At 42.9% G+C, this 17,910-nt stretch overlaps 1 protein-coding gene across 7 annotated transcripts in view; it reads left to right on the top strand.

Moving 5' to 3' along the window:
- Positions 1 to 4,256: 4,256 nt before the first annotated feature.
- SHLD1 (shieldin complex subunit 1) overlaps positions 4,257 to 17,910 on the top strand; it is an 83,410-nt gene continuing 69,756 nt past the window's right edge. The window contains exons 1-4 of one of the 7 annotated variants that reach the window (XM_045980745.1): positions 10,736 to 11,251; positions 13,062 to 13,152; positions 14,172 to 14,353; positions 15,662 to 15,749. In XM_045980745.1, coding sequence (XP_045836701.1) covers positions 11,092 to 11,251; positions 13,062 to 13,152; positions 14,172 to 14,353; positions 15,662 to 15,749 — 521 coding nt within the window. In that variant the 5' untranslated portion in view covers positions 10,736 to 11,091. The other 6 variants (XM_045980746.1, XM_045980749.1, XM_045980750.1 and 3 more) reach the window with 6 other exon arrangements.

Here is a 17,910-nt window from a genome sequence, read left to right as displayed (position 1 = left end):
AGTGAATTTAGAATTTCTGTCCATCAGTCTGCCAACGACTCCATCAAGCAGTTTTTGTTTTGTTTTGTTTTGTTTTTTAAGTAGTCCTGGAAGGTAGTTATGGTTCCCTTTGTATAGATAAGAAATTATGGCTCACAGAGTGTAAATGACTACAACCACTTAACTGGCTAATGAGAGAGCTTAGAGTGAAGCCCAGCCTCCTGACTCCAAGCAAAGGGCTCTTGTTTCTTCACCTCTGAATGTAGACAGTCCAGAGTGCCTCTGGATTATAGATCAGATGTGCCTGTCCCTATCATGAAATGGCACGTCATTTGTTAAGCTCTCACTGGTGTGGTGCGCCAGGAAATGGATGCTTTGCCCTAGCGTCATGGAATGTTCATCAAACAATATCTATAAAGTCTTACCATTGCGCTAGTACTGACCTTAGAAATTAAGGTCCAAGCTTATGTTCATTATAAATATACCCTGTCCAAGCACTGGGGTATCCATTGGCAAATAAGACCCGCACCTTCATTTCATGGATCTTCCAATCTAGTCTGGGAGCTTACAGTCTATGGGATTTTTTCCCCCTTGGTTATCTACTTATTGTTTAATTATGGTTTTATAATATTATATGAATGAAAAACAGTAAGATGCTTTGAGACTCATCAGGTACTCAACCCTTGAACTTTTGTAAGGTTTTTCTTTCTTTCTTTTTTTGTAAGGTTTTCTTTCTTTTTTCTTAAAGCTACAGCCCCAGATGGCTGAGTAATTGGATCAAGGTTCAGAATGACAAAGACAGATAATGTAACTGCAAACAGCATCAACCTCCTTTGAAAGAGCTATTTTGGTCTTTCACCTAAAGTGACTTCTTTCTACTGAAAGAGATTTGGCAGCAGCTAGCTCAGCTGATGGCAGAAAAATCAACCATGAAATATAAAGGTTTTATAAGATTGTGACATGACCCCATTTTCACAGCCATTATATAATCAATGGCAAAACAGCAGGGGAACAAAAGCAATTTATACCTTACTTTTGGAATGCAATAAAATCTCCACTTTGCTGTCTCTAGATTTACAATCCCTATTTTGTTTTGGTGATGACTTCAATTAGTTTTCATCTCTTATGCACCAACCAACTGAAAGTGTTAAGAAAAGATGGTCAGAGGCATGCTATGTGGCAAAGAAACGTCACTCGAGACTTCAGAAATTTGCTCCAGGAAGTCCACCAGGAAGATAAAACCTCTCATGGAAAGGCCACAGGAGAGTACATAAGAATTAGTTTATAAGTAAACAAACTTGTTTTTCAAGGAAAGAGTGACAGTGGCAAAAGTTTTCAGTGTTTATTTCACTGATTAACAGGTCAGGAAGAAGTTACTTTTTAAAAAAATTTTTTTATTTATATATTTATTTGAGAGAGAGAATGCATGTGAGCTTAAGCAGGAAGGAGGCAGAGGGAGAGGGAGAGAGAATCTCAAGCAGACCTCCCTCCATCCCCTTCCCCCCACTCCCAGAGCACAGACGCCTATACCTGGCTTTAAGCCAGGTGCTTAACAGACTGAACCACACAGGGGCCTCAAGAAGTTATGTTTTTGAGACATCTTGGATGGATTGAGTTGGATGATAGTGGGGAATGGGGGACACCTGGGAAGAGACTTATCCATTCATGCATATAAAATTGCTAGTCAGTCAGAAAAGCACACAACTCCTGATCTCGGGGTTGTGAATACAAGCCCCCACATTGAGGTTAGAGAGTGCTTAATTAAATACAACTTTTTATAACAATTTTAAAAAATTTAAAAATGCTTTCTGAGCACATACTTATGTGTGAGTCACTAGGCTGGGATCTGAACTACAAGTAAGTATGAGATAGACAAGGTCCTTGTCTAACATCAAAGTGGTTGCAGTTAGTGGGAAAAACCGAAAGGGCAGAGGAATTTATTAAATGGAGGAACATGGGGATTCCTAGAAGGGACTATGAACTCACATTTGGAAAATCAGAGGTTTTCTGGAAGAACTCCTTAAAGCTGAGATCTGAAGGATGAGAAAGACCAAAGAAGAATGTCCCTAAGGAAGGGAATTGTGTAAGTAAAACACTCAGAGGCAAAAGAGAGCAAGTATGGCATCTTTAAGGAAATGAAAATAATGTAGAGGTGGAAGGTTGGGGGACAGTGATGAGAGATAAGGCATAGGGGTCCTCTAAGTCTACTTAAGAAGTTTGAGATTTAGCCTGAGGGTCAAGGAGGGGTGTATTCAATCCTTATTTAAAAAAAAACAAAAAACAAAAAACAAGGGGTGCCTGGGTGGCACCCTGGTTGGTTGGTTTACCGACTGCCTTCAGCTCAGGTCATGATGCTTGAGTCCCAGGATGGAGCCCCACACCACACCTGGTTCCTAGCTCAGTGGAGGGTCTGCTTCTCCCTCTGACCTTCCCTCTCTCATGCTTGCTCTCTCTCATTCTCTCTCTCTCTCTAATATAAATAAATAGAACCTTAAAAACAAAACAAAACAAAAGAACAACTGGCTGCCAGAGAGCTGAAAAGCTGTTGTCATCCGGGTGGCAGATAATGGTGAGCTGTATTCAGAAAGTTGCTGTAAGGATGGAGAGAATGAAGAGATAGTCAATAGATCTTTAAGAGAAAGAATCAGCAGGGTAGGATTTGATTATGGATGGATACAGGACAAGCTGACAAAGGAGGAGAAAAATTTTCTGACTAAAGAGTCCAACTCAACTGAGACAGGAGACACTGGGATAGAAGTAGGTTGATTGAAAGGTGGGGGAACGTTGAGTTAAAGGTTACTGGAGGATATGTTGATTTGACCCCCAGGAGACTAGGCTTAGCAGTTTGGGAATAAACAGCATTAATGGGAGAAGAGAAGATTCAAGACAGTATCTTGAGAAAGGCCCAAAATGAAGAGAAAGAAGAGCTTGTAAAAGAGATTTAGATGGATTTTTTTGAGAGGGAAGAGAAAAACCAGAAGGAGGTAGTATCAAGGAAACCCAGAGACAAGAGTTTTCCAGGGGGAGGGATTGATCAAGTGTTCAATGCCATTGAAAACGAGGCAGAAATATCAGACTCCAATTGAGGGACATTCTACAAAATAATTGACATTTTAAAATGTCAACACCAAGATATAAAAAGAAAGATTGAGAAATGGGTTTAAAGGAGACCAAAAGAACCATGAAAACTGAGAATGCAATGCATGATCTGAGATTTCCTTTTGCTGTATCTTCTATCATTTTTAATGGTTATATAATAATCCAGATAATTAAGTTTATTCCATTATATTTGAGTTATTCATTTTATGAAACAAACAGGAAAGTAAAACCAGACTTTCTCTGGTCACAATCTATGTTACCTTATTTTTTTTATTAATATTTTCAGAATTTATTTGACAGAGGGAGAGAGAGAGAGAGAGCACACAGGCAGGAGGAGCAATAGAGGGAGAGAGAGAGAGAGAGAGAGAGAGAGAGAGAACAGACTCCCTGCTGAGCAGGGAGCCCAACTTGGGGCTGGATCCCAGAACCTGGGATCACAGCACCAGCTGAAGGCAGGCAGTTAAACATCTGAGCCACCCATGCGCCCCTCTATGTTACTTTAGAAGGATGTTTTTGTGCGATTCATTACACCAAAAAAGTGAAAAGTGAATTTATACACTTTGATTACCAATGCTGGAAGAGAAAATGAAATTTACAGCTGTTGTGTTAGGTTTGTCTGAATATGTTTTTACTTCTGATTTTATCTTTACATTTGCCTTAAAATTTGGCCTATGGTTGACCAAACCTCAGGTAAGCATTATTTAAAATGTTCATCTCAAGTGAAGGACTCCCTAATTTATGGGGTTCTATCCTAACATAGGCATCTGTAGGAGGATGTGAATGTAAAGGACTCATTCAAGCAGATGGTGAAACGGAACAATAACCTGTCTCCTTTCTGTGGTTCTGCAATTCTGGCAGTTGTGTAGGGCTAAGCTGCATGCAACATACTAAAATATTTTCATTGTCTTTGATTAGTTTTTCTCTACTCTATGTTTTTTTAAAAACGTAAACTTAAATTTAAATGTTTTTTTCCTGTTCCCTTTCGTGTCCACCAAAAGCATTTATCTGTAAGCTTTTAGAAATTCCCCAGACTGTCAAATGCGCAAAACTTCCCTGGCTGGGCTAGTGCCCTCAGTCAAGATGGCTGCGGTACGGTCCATTGCCCTTGTTTGCCCTCAGCAAACGTGGCTACAGCGACTTCCTTTCAAACCGGCTTTTCCCACAACAAATATGGCGCCTCCGCTTCCGGATTTCGGTGTGCTGCTGTGGCGGGTTGGTGAGTGTAATGGGGACTTTGCAAATTTTCTCAATCAGTTGTCTCCGTGGACTGTGGCGTGACCTGGAATTGGGAGTAGGCAGGGGGTCTGGGCAACGCATCAGATCGTTCTCTCATAATTAGGAAGTTACGGACTCTTCTCCTGGCACGCTTCCAATTTCCCCGACCCCCCCCCCCCGCCTTCTCCCCAACAACACATGGCCTCCGTAGCCACATCTTTGGGGAAATCCCCCAAATTTTGCAGGCAGTGTGACCGGATGCCCTTCCGTTCCTCTTCTCCTTTTTTAAAAACCAGCTTTTTATTTTTCTATAATTATTTATTTAAGAAAACATCTTTTTAAAGATATAATTCACATTCCATAAAATTCAGCGGTTTAAAATGTCAAATTCCGTGGGTTTTCATATATTCCGGGATTGTACAGCCATCGCCACAATCTAATTCTAGAACATTTTTATCAACCTAAAGAAATACCCCTACCCATTAGCAGTCTCCATTCACCATGACCTTTCAGTCTTAGTACTAGTCTACTGTCTGTAGATTGGTCAGTTTGGAATTTGATATAAATAGAATCATACACCATGTGATTAAAAGATAAACTGAGGCATATTTAAAATTCTAAGTTAATTTGTGCAAGAAGTGATTGGAATTGGGCAGTATCCAATCCAGCAGGTAGGAAGGAGTTCTGAGGAGCTGAACAAAATAAAAGACTTAGAGGCAGAAGGGAGCAGGAAGAAGGAAGTAATACTAGGCCAAAAAAGCAGGTTATTGCAAGGTTACATCTCTGTAGGGAATGACAAGGGCTTTTCTGGCAGATTACCTAACTAGGCGGCTCCTGATTGGTTGTGGAGTTTAGCACAAGTGACACCATTTTGGATCTGTTGTCTTGTTTTCTTTGTTTGTTTTGTTTGTTTTTTAAAAGATTTATTTATTTGACAGACAGAGATTACAAGTAGGCAGAGAGGCAGGCAGAGAGGGAGAGAGGAGGAAGCAGGCTCGCCGCATAGCAGAGAGCCTGATGCGGGGCTCCATCCCAGGACCCTGAGATCATGACCTGAGCTGAAGGCAGAGGCTTTAAGCCGCTGAGCCACCCAGGCGCCCCTGTTGTCTTGTTTTTTAACACTAGCTTCTCATCACTAAGTATAGTATTGTCAAAGTGTGTATTAGAACTTAATTTTTTTTATGAAGCTGAAAAATACTCCATGTGTGCCTAGAACACATTTTATTCATTCATTCATCAGCTGATGGACATTTGGATTGTTTCCACTTATGGTTTATTATGGATAAAGCTTCTGTGAACATTGGTGTAAAGTTTATGTGAACATGTATTTTTATTTCTCTTGAGCATATGCCTAGGAGTGGAAATGTCAGGTTAGAGTGTAACCCTGTTTAAAATCTTTTGAAGCACTACGGAACTGTTTTCCAAAGAGCCAGTGACTTTGTATGTGGATATCCAGTTGTCCCAGTGTTGAAAAGACTGTTCTTTCCTTTTCCTATGAAATTGTTTTGGCACCCTGTGGAAAATCAATGGACCATAACTGTAAGGTTTTACTTCTGGACTCAGAGTTCGCTTTCATTGATCTATATGTCCATTCTTATGCCAGTACGACACAGTCTTGATTATTGTGGCCTTTAGTAAGTTTTGAAATAAAAAAGTATGAATCCAACAACTTTGTTCTTTTTCAAGATTGTTTTAGCTATTCTGGGTCCCTTGCATTTCTGCATGAATTTTTTAAATACTTTTGTCAGTGTCTGCAAAAAAAAAAAAAAAAAAGTCAACTGAGATGCAGCTAAGAATTACATTGATCTGTAGTTCGATTTGAGCCATATTGCGATTTTAAAAGATTGTCTTCTAATCCATGGAAAGACATCCATTCGTTTAGATTTTTAATTTCTTTTAACTTTTTAAAAAAAGGTGGGACTTGAATTTATAACCCCCAGATCAAGTGTCATATGCTCCACCAGCTGAACCAGGCAGGCATCCCTCATTCAACATTTTGTTTGTTTGTTTGTTTTCACTGTACATGCCTTGCACATTTTTATTAATTATATTAATTATATTCCTAAGTATTTTATTCTTGTTGATGCTATTGTAAATGGAATTATGTTCTTAATTTTAAGATTGTTTATTGCTAGTGTACGTAAATATTTACACAATATTTTGACACATTTGTATTGCTAGTATAAAATCATTTGCATATACTTTTACTATATTGATCTTGTATCCAACTTGTTTAACTTTAATGGTTCTACTAGTTTTTAAAGAGGATTCCTTGGGACTTTCTGTCTGCAAGATCACATCTTCTGCTAATAGAAGTAATTTTACTTCTCTCTTTTATGAACATCTTTATTTCCTTCTCTTGCCTCATTGTGCTAGCTATAACCTCCGATGTAATGTTGAATAGAAGTGATCAGAGCAGGTGTAATTACCTTGTTCCTATATCAGTTCCCTAGGGGGAAAACATTTAGTCTTTTACCATGAAGTTTGATGCTAGCTATGCATTGTTTGAAAAAAATTTATCAGACTGAAGAAGTTCCTTACTATTTCTAGTTTTTTTGAGTATTTTGATCATGAAAGAGTGTTTGATTTTATCAAATGCTCTCTGTGTCTGTGTGTGCTGTGGTTTGTGTCCTTTATTCTAACTAGTATATTACGTTGATTTTTAGGTGTTAAAACAACTTTGAATTCCTAGAATAAGTTCCACTTGTCATGGAGTATAATCCTTTTTATATTTTGCTGGGTTTGGTTTGCTTCTTTTCTGCCAAGGATTTTTGTGTCTCTATTCATAATATCGGTCTGTAGTTGTTTGTGATATCTTTGTCTTGTTTTTGTGTCAGGCGAATACTGGACTTAGAGTAATTTGGAATGTGTTCTCTCCTCTTCCATTTTTTAGAAGAGTTATCTAGGTGAGAGAAGTGTTAAGTGTAGTGGGAGGAAGTGGGGCCTATTGGAGAACCTGAAGGAAAGCCATTATGCTTGAAGCATGGAAAGCAGTGGAGGTTGGAGGATTTGGCTAGAGAGAAATTTCTAGGTGGTGATTAATGTCTCAAAGGAGGAAAGAAGAGAGAGCCTTGGGCTAAACATGGAGGAAGTCCAGTTGGGGATGGAAGATGAGCCACAGAGCAGGCAGGAAGGAACAAAGGCAAAGAGATGGGAGGGCAGTCAGGAGAATGGCTCCCTGAAAAGTGAACAAAGGATAACAGAGTTTCTAGAAGTTATATGCTGGAGGGGAGGGCAGGTCTCAAAGATTTCCTTTTCATTTTTCTTTCTTTCTTAACAACTTTTAATGTTGATATGATTTTTTAAAAAATAGTGTATGTATTTATTTTTTATTTAAATTGAATTAATTAATATATAGTATGTTATTAGTTTCAGAGGTAGAGTTCAGTGATTCATCAGTCTTATATAATACCCAGTGTTCATTACATCACATGCCCTCCTTAAGGGTTCATCACCCAGTTACCCTATTCCCCACTCCCCTCCCCCTCTAGCAACCCTCAGTTTGTTTCCTATGATTAAGAGTCCTATGATTAATATTATGGTTTGCCTCCCTCACTGATTTCTTCTTGTTTTATTTTTCCTTCCCCTCCCCTATGATCCTGTTCATTTCTTAAGTCCCACATTTGAGTGAGATCATATGATAATTGTCTCTCTCTGATTGACTTATTTCACAAAGCATCCTACCCTCTAGTTCCATCCGTGTCATTGCAAATGGTAAGATTTCATTCCTTTTGATGGCTTAGTAGTATTCCAGTGTGTGTGTGTGTGTGTGTGTGTGTGTGTGTGTGTAAGCACGCGTGCGTGCGTGCCTACACACACACACATACACACACCACATTTTCTTTATCCATTTATCTGTTGATGGACATCTGGGCTGTTCCCATAGTTTGGCTATTGTGGACATTGCTTCTATGAACATTGGGGTACAGGTGTCCCTTTGGATCACGACACTTGTATCTTTGGGATAAATACCCAGCAGTGCAATTCTAGGTTGCAGGGTAGCTCTATTTTCAACCTTTTGAGGAACTTCCATACTGTTTTCCAGAGTGGCTGTACCAGCTTGCCTTCCCATCATAGTATTGATATGATTTTTTACCTTCAAAAAATTGCAAGACTAGTACAAAGAACTCCCAAATAACATTTTCCCAATTCGCCTATTGTCTACGCTTGCCCCATCCATTTACTTTATCATTCTCTATCATACACACACACACACACACACACACACACACACACAGAGAACTATTTGAGAGTATTTTGCTCACTTTAGGTCCCCCTACCAATGAACATTTGGGTGGCATTTACAAAGAACAAGGACATTGTCTTACATACTGGATTTTGTTGAAAACGGGAGCGATTTGGGCATGTTGAAATATCCAAGAGAGGGTCCAGTGGAAGAGAAGTGAGAGAAGGGGTTGTGATCACTGAAGGCTTGTTGAAGGGCCCAGAGAATGGGATTTAAGGTACAGGTGGAGGTGTCGGACAGCCAGGGGAGGGACGGCTCTCTGTTGTGAAGAGAGGTGAAGCAGTAGGCAGGTGTGGGATCTTTGTTCTGTTTGATAGGGGAGTGGAAGAAGTTCCTCTCGGCTGGATTCTGTTTCCTTTGTCAATGAGGAAGTGAGCAGATCTACTGAAAAGAGCAGGGAGGTGTGTGAGAGATGGGAAAGGTCCGAGTTGAAGAAGGTTGGAGAAAACATGAGACTCAAGGAGAGGGGAAGAGGGAGTTATGGGATGAGGATCTCAAGATTCATGTGGCCAGACAGCCCATTTCAGGCTGATGCTCATTCATTTTGGGTAAGCCAGCTTGTCCTAGCACTGGAGAGTGGGTAGATAAGTTGAGTGGGTAGACAGGCTGGAGTTTTGCCAAAGGAATGTGATAAAAGGACAGAATGGTTAGGGGAAGGGAAGATAACGGATCATAGAAGATACTGGACAAGGGTGAAAGAAGTAAGATAGCTACTGAATGGGAAATAGAAGGGTAAATGGATGGGAGGTAGGCTGGGAAGATAGGAGCCTGTAAATCATTTTTTAATTTTTACAGTTTCACTTATTGGAGCTAGACATTATTGAACATCATTCTTTACGAGGTATTTTATATGCATCCATTTCATGTAACTATGACAACCACATGAGGTAATGAGCTTAGTCATCAGGTCATTTTTTAAACTTAATTTAAATTTCTTACAGATTTTATTCATTTATTTGACAGAAAGAGACACGTGAGAGAGGGAACACAAGCAGAGGGAGTGGGAGAGGGAGAAGCAGGCTTCCTGTCAAGCAGGGAGCCTGATGTGGGGCTCAGTCCCAGGACCTCAGGATCATGACCTGAGCCGAAGACAGAGGTTTAACAAATGAGCCTCCCGGCACCCCAAGTCATTTTTTTTTTAAGTTTTTTTTTTCTTTCTTTCTTTCTTTCGAGAGAGAGTGCACATGGGTATGTGTGAGTGAAGGGAATGGAGGAGTATTAGAGAGAGAATCTTAAGCAGGCTCCACAGCCAGCACAGAGCCCAACACGGAGCTTGATCTCACGACCCTGCGATCATGACCTGAGCTGAAGTCAAGAGTCAGACATTTAACCGAATGAGCCACCCAGGCACCCCAGGCCATTGTTAGAGATGAAACTGAGATGACCTGCTCAAGGTGACACAGCTAAAAAGTGACAGCGGGGGTTCAAACACGCGTCTCTCACTCCAGACACCCTGTGCATCTCGCACCTTTCTGCAGAGCTTCTCAGCTGTGTTCCCTGCTTCGCTTTGACCCTCCTCCGACTCATGCCTCACTTCGTCAACAACGTGAGCATGTGGAAATGCAAATTGATCGTATCATACCCTAACTCAGAAGCTTTCCTCACATTTAAATGGAAATATTTATACAAAGATGAACCGACAGATGAATAGAGAGTTGGGTAGATGGACAGTTCTGTGATAAGGAAAATCACAGCACAATATTGGTTGTGAACTCTAGACAGCTTTAGGGATATTTGTTGGATAATTCTACTTCATGTTTGAAAATTCTCATGTAAAATGTTGGGAGGGAAGAGCCCTGATTGAAAAAAGAAATGAAATTAAACAGCTTATATGGAAACCCTGGCTGACTTGGATTTGTAGGTCTGAAGAATCCATAGTCATGGAAGATGGCTGTCTTTGCTCCGCAAGCCGGTTTTGATGTACACAGACTTCTTGTGTCTGTGCCTCTCCGGTATTGGGAAAGAATGCTCACATTGTGTAACTAAAGTGCTCTTAAGAGAGGAAAATAACCTCTTCTGGAGAAGAAGGGGAGCCACCTATTAAAATTTTAGGGCAAAGATAATCATTGTGGGGCGCCTGGGTGGCTCAGTCTGTTGAGCGTCTGCCTTCCTCTCAGGCCATGATCTCACGGTCCTGGGATCAAGCCCCGCATCAGGTTCCCTGCTCAGTGGGGAGTCTGCTTCTCCCTCTGCCCCTCCCCCTGCTTGTGCTTTTTCCCTCTTGAATAGATAAATAAGATATTTTTTAAAAAGATAATCATTGCATTCTACTTGTGGTTGCGGGCAACAGAGGGGGTCTCATCTGTCCCTCATACTTGCTTCCTCCTGTGCAAACTCAGAGTTCCAGATGTTTCACAGTCACAGGTTCTGACTTTGTAAGAAACAGGATTCTGTCTTTCAGTAGGCTTGCTTTTTTCTTTTTTCTCTTTTCATTCGAATGCCCAGTTTGGAACGTATTTGACATTTAATACAGGTGATTCTAAAAGAAAAGATAGGTGTCCCATCAATGTGCTGTTTGTTTTCAGGAAGGATTCCTTTTGTTTGTATCAGTAATGACGTTCTTGCTTGATGGGCAATTTCAAGGCTCCTCTTCAGGCAGGCAGGTTATACTGCTGTCCTTCACTGACCTGTTTTTTTCCCTTCCAGGAGCTTCCAGAGCAGTGTTTGGTAACATGAGGGGAGAAGGAGGAGACACAGATGCCTGTGGCAGAGGTGTTTGCTGAAACTTCAGGCGTGGTTGACTAATATAATGTGTGAAAGACACAGTGTTCTTGCTTCTTTGGGAACCTTGATCCCTCTGCTTCTTTCAGAAGCAATCAGCTGCTATCTTGGCTGGCTCACTGCCTGGCAAATGTCCACAACAGCATGTGACCGGTGTCCTCAAACAAGAAGAATCTTGCCAGGCCTCTCTGATGATTTGTTTTTATACACCTCTGTCTTTGCCTGATCAGGTGGTACTTTGGGCTGTGCAGAGACATAGGAGTCTGGGGGTTCTTGGAGCTGGGTTCATCCTGGCTTGATATTTTCTAGATGAATTTCTTTGGGCAAGTTACTCTACTTCTCTCTGTGTCTGACTCTAACTCTAAATAAGGGTAGCTCTTAGCACAAGGCTGGGTATCCAATACACATTGGATAAATGTTACCTACTCTTACTAGTGTACTTATTCTGAAATTGCTTGTTTCATTCAAACATATGTCTTTGAGCCATTTGTCTCTGTTTTTAAAGATTATTTATTTATTTATTTATTTGACAGAGAGAGAAGCAGGGAGAGTGGGAAAGGGAGGAGCAGGCTTTCTGCTGAGCAAGGAGCCCGAAACGGGGCTCGATCCCAGGTCCCTGGGATCATGACCTGAGCCGAGGACAGACGCTTAATTGACTGAGCCACCCAGGCACCCCCTCTTTCCAGTTCCAACTGTCATTTTAAGAGCTGCACCATATTCCATAATTTGGAATACTGTCTCCTCCCAAAGCCATTCCTCCTGTAGTCTTCTCAACTCTGCCCATATAATCACCCTGTCGTTGAAGTCGCCACTCCTTGTTGACTCTCAGTTTCACTTTAACCTCATTAATCCATTCAGTTATTACATTCTGCTCTCATTTTAGTTCCTAAATATGTTATTTAATCTGTCCCCTGCTCCTGATTGCTCTGCCCTGGGTCAAGTTCCTCGTTCACTGGGACCATGGCAAGTGAAGAAATTCCTCTTGCTTCTGAGATGGCCAGCCACTGGGCTAAAACTCTGCAAATGCATCTCCTATCCAGCTGCCAGATCTGCACATCTGACCATGCAGGCCCTCTGCATGGCCCATGGCCACCCATGGCAATCATGATGTGTGGTGTTGGCTATAATATGACTTATCGATGACAACAATTTATGAGGCAGAGACTGGCAGAGGAGGACACCTTATTTTATTTCATTTTTTAAGGTTTTTGTTTATTTGTTTGTTTTTTAGAGATTTTATTTATATTTGCAAGAGAGAGCAAGTGAGCGAGTGCACGAGCATTAGGGAGGGGCTAAGGGCAGGGAGCCTGATGGAGGACTTGATCCCAGGACCCTTGGATCATGACCCGAGCTGAAGGCAGACACTTAACTGACTGAGCCACCCAGATGCCTTTAGTTTATTTTATTTTATTTTTGGAACACCTGATTTTTAACAAGGAATGTCCAAATGATGAGCCAAATAAGCCACCTTTGTGGTCTCTAGAGCATTTCTGGAGAGTCTGTGTTTCCATGTGGCTGTCCTTCCCAGAGCTGGCATAGGAACAGGAGAGGGTCCCACGGTTATTCAGCTGAAACCACAGGGCTTGTCCCTCCCCAGTTACCCATGCACAACTCTTCTTTGACTCTGACTTTAAATTCCCAACACCCCATGCCACTGTGGTTGCCCAAGCTGGTTCTACTGGTGTTTATGCTGTCTGCAGCCATGGTCAGGCCTACTCCTTGCTTGGGGATAACCTTGTCCAGAAAGCTTAATGTCCTCTTCTGGGTTCTTCTCTGTCTTGTCCTTGTATTGACCCGGTAGGTCTCTGTATTTGGATCATCCGAAGCTGTGGGCAACTTGAAGGAAGGGTCTATTACAGTCACCTTTGTATACCCAGGGCCTGGCATGTGAAGTAAGTGACCGACTGTGTGTTTGAGTAGGCCACAGATAAAAATACAAATTATCTGTAATCTTATTGTTCAGAAATTAAACTACTGAATTAATTACCATTAAAGTTAATTTGGAATATACCCTTCCAGATGCTTTTATTAGCTATAGATCTATAAATCTCTTGCTCATACACACACACGCACACAGGCCAACACCCCACACATGATACTGTATTTTATAAAATCTGGATTGAATCCTACCTATTGTTTAGAAATCTTTTTTCAAAGTAGTATATCATGAACAGTTTCTTCCTTTTTTTTTTCCCCAGAGGTTATTTATGTGAGAGAGAGAATGAGAGAGAGAGAGCATGAAGCGGGAGGGTCAGAGGGAGAAGTGGACTCCATACTCAGCAGGGAACCTGAAGTGGGAGTCTATCCTAGAACTCCAGGATCATGACCTGAGCTGAAGGCAGTCGCTTAACCAACTGAGCCACCCAGTCGCCCTCATGAACAGTTTTTTGTCTCAGTAAATATTCTTGTAGTCCTTGGATTATATTGCTACATGGTGTTTCATCCTTATCTGACACGCAGCTTATTCTCCAGCTCAAATTATTACTATTTTTTAAAAGATGTACTTATTTATTTTAGAGAGAGAGAGAGAGCATGAGCGAGAAGGGCAGATGGTGAAGGAGAAACCATCTCCAGCAGACTCCACACTGAACGCAGAGCCTGACGTGGGCCTCGAGCTCACGACCCTGAGATCACCCCCTGAGCTGAAACCCTGAGAGTTGAGCACTTACCCGACTGAGCCACCCAGGTGCCCCTCCAGCTGAAGTTATTAATGGGCTCTTTCTAGGCTGAGAGTATGTTTCTCCTGAGGAAGAAACATAGTGAACAAATAGTGGGTCTAAAGTAGGGGCAAGGAAGACTATTACTAACGGGAACGTAAAGTATTCTGGGACTTTTGCCCTTCCAGCTGTGGCCGAAATGGAGGCTCCTCTTTCACAGTGCCTTTTGTATTGAGTTGTTTTTTCCATGGCAGGACTATGGCGACACAGGAAACTGCTCCAGGAAGCCAGTCAGAGGAGAGCAGCGCTTTGGACTTGGCGTCCATCAATGACATAAAAGATTATGCTCTGCAGAGACCCCACCAGGAGGCAGACAGCGAGGCATTGAGCTCTGTGGAAACCCTTTCTCTTCCTTGCTCTTCTGATGTGGATTCAGGTAAGACGCAGAGCATAAAACCAGCTAACATTGACACACACACACGCATAAACACAATACATATGGGCATGTGTTCGTTTGTTTCTCTCCCTTCCAGCAGCACCTCTCTGAGGAATGATCCATTGTCTGGGGTAGGAAACATTTTATCTAAGCAGGGCTGTGGGAAGAAACTTCAAAAGACAAAGCTCCCTGGTGTAACCACAACATGGAGCTGTTTCCTGGAGGCCTTTTTGGTCTGAGTCTTTTTCTAATCTCGGTCCAGCTGCATTCTGAGGCTCAACAGGGAGAGGGGTGGAATTGCCTTTTGTTTTGTTCTTTTAAAACTTCAGAACGTGGTAATACGGGCCTGTTATGGGTGGGCCTGTGAGAGTAACAGGGGCTTTCGTATTCCTTGTATGAAGTATACTCCGCATTTGGGGAACAACTTTTCTATGAGTTTCCCTGGCCAAATTGGCAAAAAGTCTATTATTTGAGCTTAATGATGATTCCTTGACATCGTTAGTGACCATCTCTGGTTGCAGAGCTCTTGTCTTCCCCATTCATTGCCTGGACCAGACCTGGAGGTCCACGGACCTGGTCTCATCTGTCACTTACTGATGATGGGACTTGTCTGTGTACTTGACATCATCATTTAGACTCCTGTTAGACTTCTTAAATTGGCTGCATCCTAAACCGGATTGCTGATTCCTCTCCCCCTCTCCTGTTCCTTCCTCCTAATATACACACACCTGTTCTTTGAGGCTTTCTTATCTTGGAAAAGCACTTTTCTCTTTCTGTTCACTTGGGCCCAAACCTAGGAATCCTTCTCAACCTCTCTCACATCCGGTCCCTCACTATTGGCTCCACCAAATGAATCTGGAATCTAAAGAGTTTTGCCATCTCCACGGCCACCACCCTGGTCTGAGTGACTCTCGTCTGTCTTCTGGTTTATTGTTACATCTCCCAACCACCTCTTTCCATACCCACCCTTGTCCTCCTACAGTTTCTTCTCAACACAGCCACCAGAGGATCCTTTTCAAACATGCATCAGATCGTGTTAGTCCTTGGTGCAAAGCTCCCATGGCTTGTCATCTGTCTCAGAGCAAAAACCCAGGTTCAAAAACCCATGCCCTCTGGGTCCTGGGCCTGCCGATTCTCTAACCTCACCTCCTACCTTTCTCCTTGCCCTCCCCAGGCTGGGCCTCCACCAGACCAAGGGTGTGCTCGCCCTTCACGGAGGCCCTTACCTCCCGCATCTAAGAGCCAGCCCCCTCCATCCTGATGAGGTTCCTCTGTCCTCCCCTTCCCTGGCTTTATTCTTCTCCACAGCACAAGGGCCACTGGACACCCCAGGGAGGACCGTTAATTTCCTTGTCTCTCCGCACTGGGATATAAACTCCAGGATAGCACGTACTCAGTAAGTGCTTGTACGAGGAAGGAATGAGTAAGTGTAAGAGATATACCTGTTTGGATTTGGGGCTGAACTTGATCCTAACATAAAATTCTATTCCCCTCTCTGCTCCCCACATGTGTAGCTTAAAGTGGGTTATGAGTGACTTCGGAATGTTCCATGGAACAGGAGTGGGAGTCATAGGCGGCACTGAATCAGGTGAAGCCTGTCTTTAGCCCCCTAGCACAATCAGTGTTGGAGGAGATTGTCAGATTGCCTCTGGCTCCCAGAGGAAAAGTCAGATTGTGTTACTGATGGAGACATAGCCAAGCTGTCAGTCATCAGTGTATGCAAAGTACGTTTCAACTCGTGTGAGTGGCGTCAATCCTGTGACACTTCTCTCAAGCTAGAACCCAACAGGCTTATAATGTGCACCTTGCACCCAGGTGAGTCACTCTGGGCCTGTCCCCTTCGGGGTCCCAGCTCTCATTTCTTTCCTCCCTGCTTGGACTTCTGCCCCAACCCTGGGTGCCTGGGGCCTTCACGTCACCCATCAAAACCACCCAAAAAACAATCTGAAACTTAGATTGAAAGACAAATGACTAGCTGTAGCTTCAAGTGTTAGTTGTTTCAGGAAGGTCTTTGTTGAAGAAGACCTATAGCCCAAAAGGAATGGTTTAATTTCAGGAATCAGGGACAGGTAGAAGAGAGATTTGGAGGCTCTGTCTTTCTGATGTTTCTAAAATGCAGTCCTGAACTCTGGGGGAAGTTGCTGTTGTCACTGCTCAGCCTGATTTGCTCTGCACTCACCATCTGCTGCCTCCAGTTTCTCAAAACTGTCCAGGGTCTTGGGTTTTGGTTTTCTGTTTTTTTTTTAAGATTTTTATTTTATTTATTTGACAGAGAGAGAGAGATCACAAGTAGGTAGAGAGGCAAGCAGAGAGAGGAGGGGAAGCAGGCTCCCCACTGAGCAGAGAACCCAATGCAGGGCTCGATCCCAGGACCCTAAGATCATGACCTGAGCTGAAGGCAGAGGCTTAACCCACTGAGCCACCCAGGTGCCCTGAGTTTTGATTTTCTATCTATAGGTAGGATCTACTTCCCTTCCCTTCACTGTGTTCATGGGTAGTTGTAATTACAGGTTCCCTCCCCCATAGCCCTCCAGAAGATTGTGCCCACATTTTCATCTAGTTCTGACAACTCTGGATCTGTCGTTTGCTCAGAGACACAGCCCACCTTGACATCGGTCTGTCTCTGTTGGTACTCTGATGGCTACTGTCCTATTTCAGATTCTTAACATACCTCACTCCCGAGCCAACTTACATTCCTGGTTTTCTTGTTTGCTGTTGTGTGTTGTAAGGAAATTGATCTTCCGGAGATTGGTGAATACAGTCAAAGGTTTCCGGCTGACAGTCACCACTGGGCTGACCCACCCTAGGACTCACTCACTGTTGGCTACCCTCATGTGGCTTGTGTTTGCCTTACCATATGGTTGACCATCTCCAGAACTGGTAGAGTATGGTAGGTTGCTTAGTGGAATGGAGGTCTGAGGGTGATGCCAGGACCTGGCTTCCCTGGCTGCCGGGTGAGATAGGAGCCAGGAGCTGACCATTAAGATTCAGTCAAAGTAGGGGCGCCTGGGTGGCTTAGTGGGTTAAGCCGCTGCCTTTGGCTCGGGTCATGATTCAGGGTCCTGGGATCGAGTCCCGCATCGGGCTCTCTGCTCAGCAGCGAGCCTGCTTCCCTCTCTCTCTCTCTGCCTGCCTCTCTGCCTACTTGTGATCTCTCTCTGTCAAATAAATAAATAAAATCTTTAAAAAAAAAGATTCAGTCAAAATAGCTCAGTTGTTAAAACCTGTGGTCCAAATTCAGACACAGAGTTGGCAAGGGGCCTAGGGTCCACAGTGGTGGCATTGAATAGTCCACTGGTGGCCGAGCACAGCCCTGCAGGGGGTAATACAGAGAGAGTACCCACAACTCCTGGCAGGTGGCAGGCAGTGTGCAGATGGCTTATCCATGAATTGGACTCAGCATCACAGTTGTAACCCCTGGAAGAAGAGCAGGCAAGGGACAAGTGGCCTCAGTTTAAAGAGATGGCAGGAGCAACTAGAAAAGCCAGCTTGTAAGGATATGGACCCAGGCTGAAGCCTCACTTTTGTCAAGGGTCCCCCATTTCACCACACAGCCA

Source organism: Meles meles, chromosome 16 (genome assembly GCF_922984935.1).
Source record: "Meles meles chromosome 16, mMelMel3.1 paternal haplotype, whole genome shotgun sequence".
In the NCBI taxonomy this organism is placed as follows: Eukaryota; Metazoa; Chordata; class Mammalia; order Carnivora; family Mustelidae; genus Meles; species Meles meles.
The sequence above is the reverse complement of the archived record's forward strand: the minus strand, read 5'-3'. Positions and strand labels throughout refer to the sequence as shown.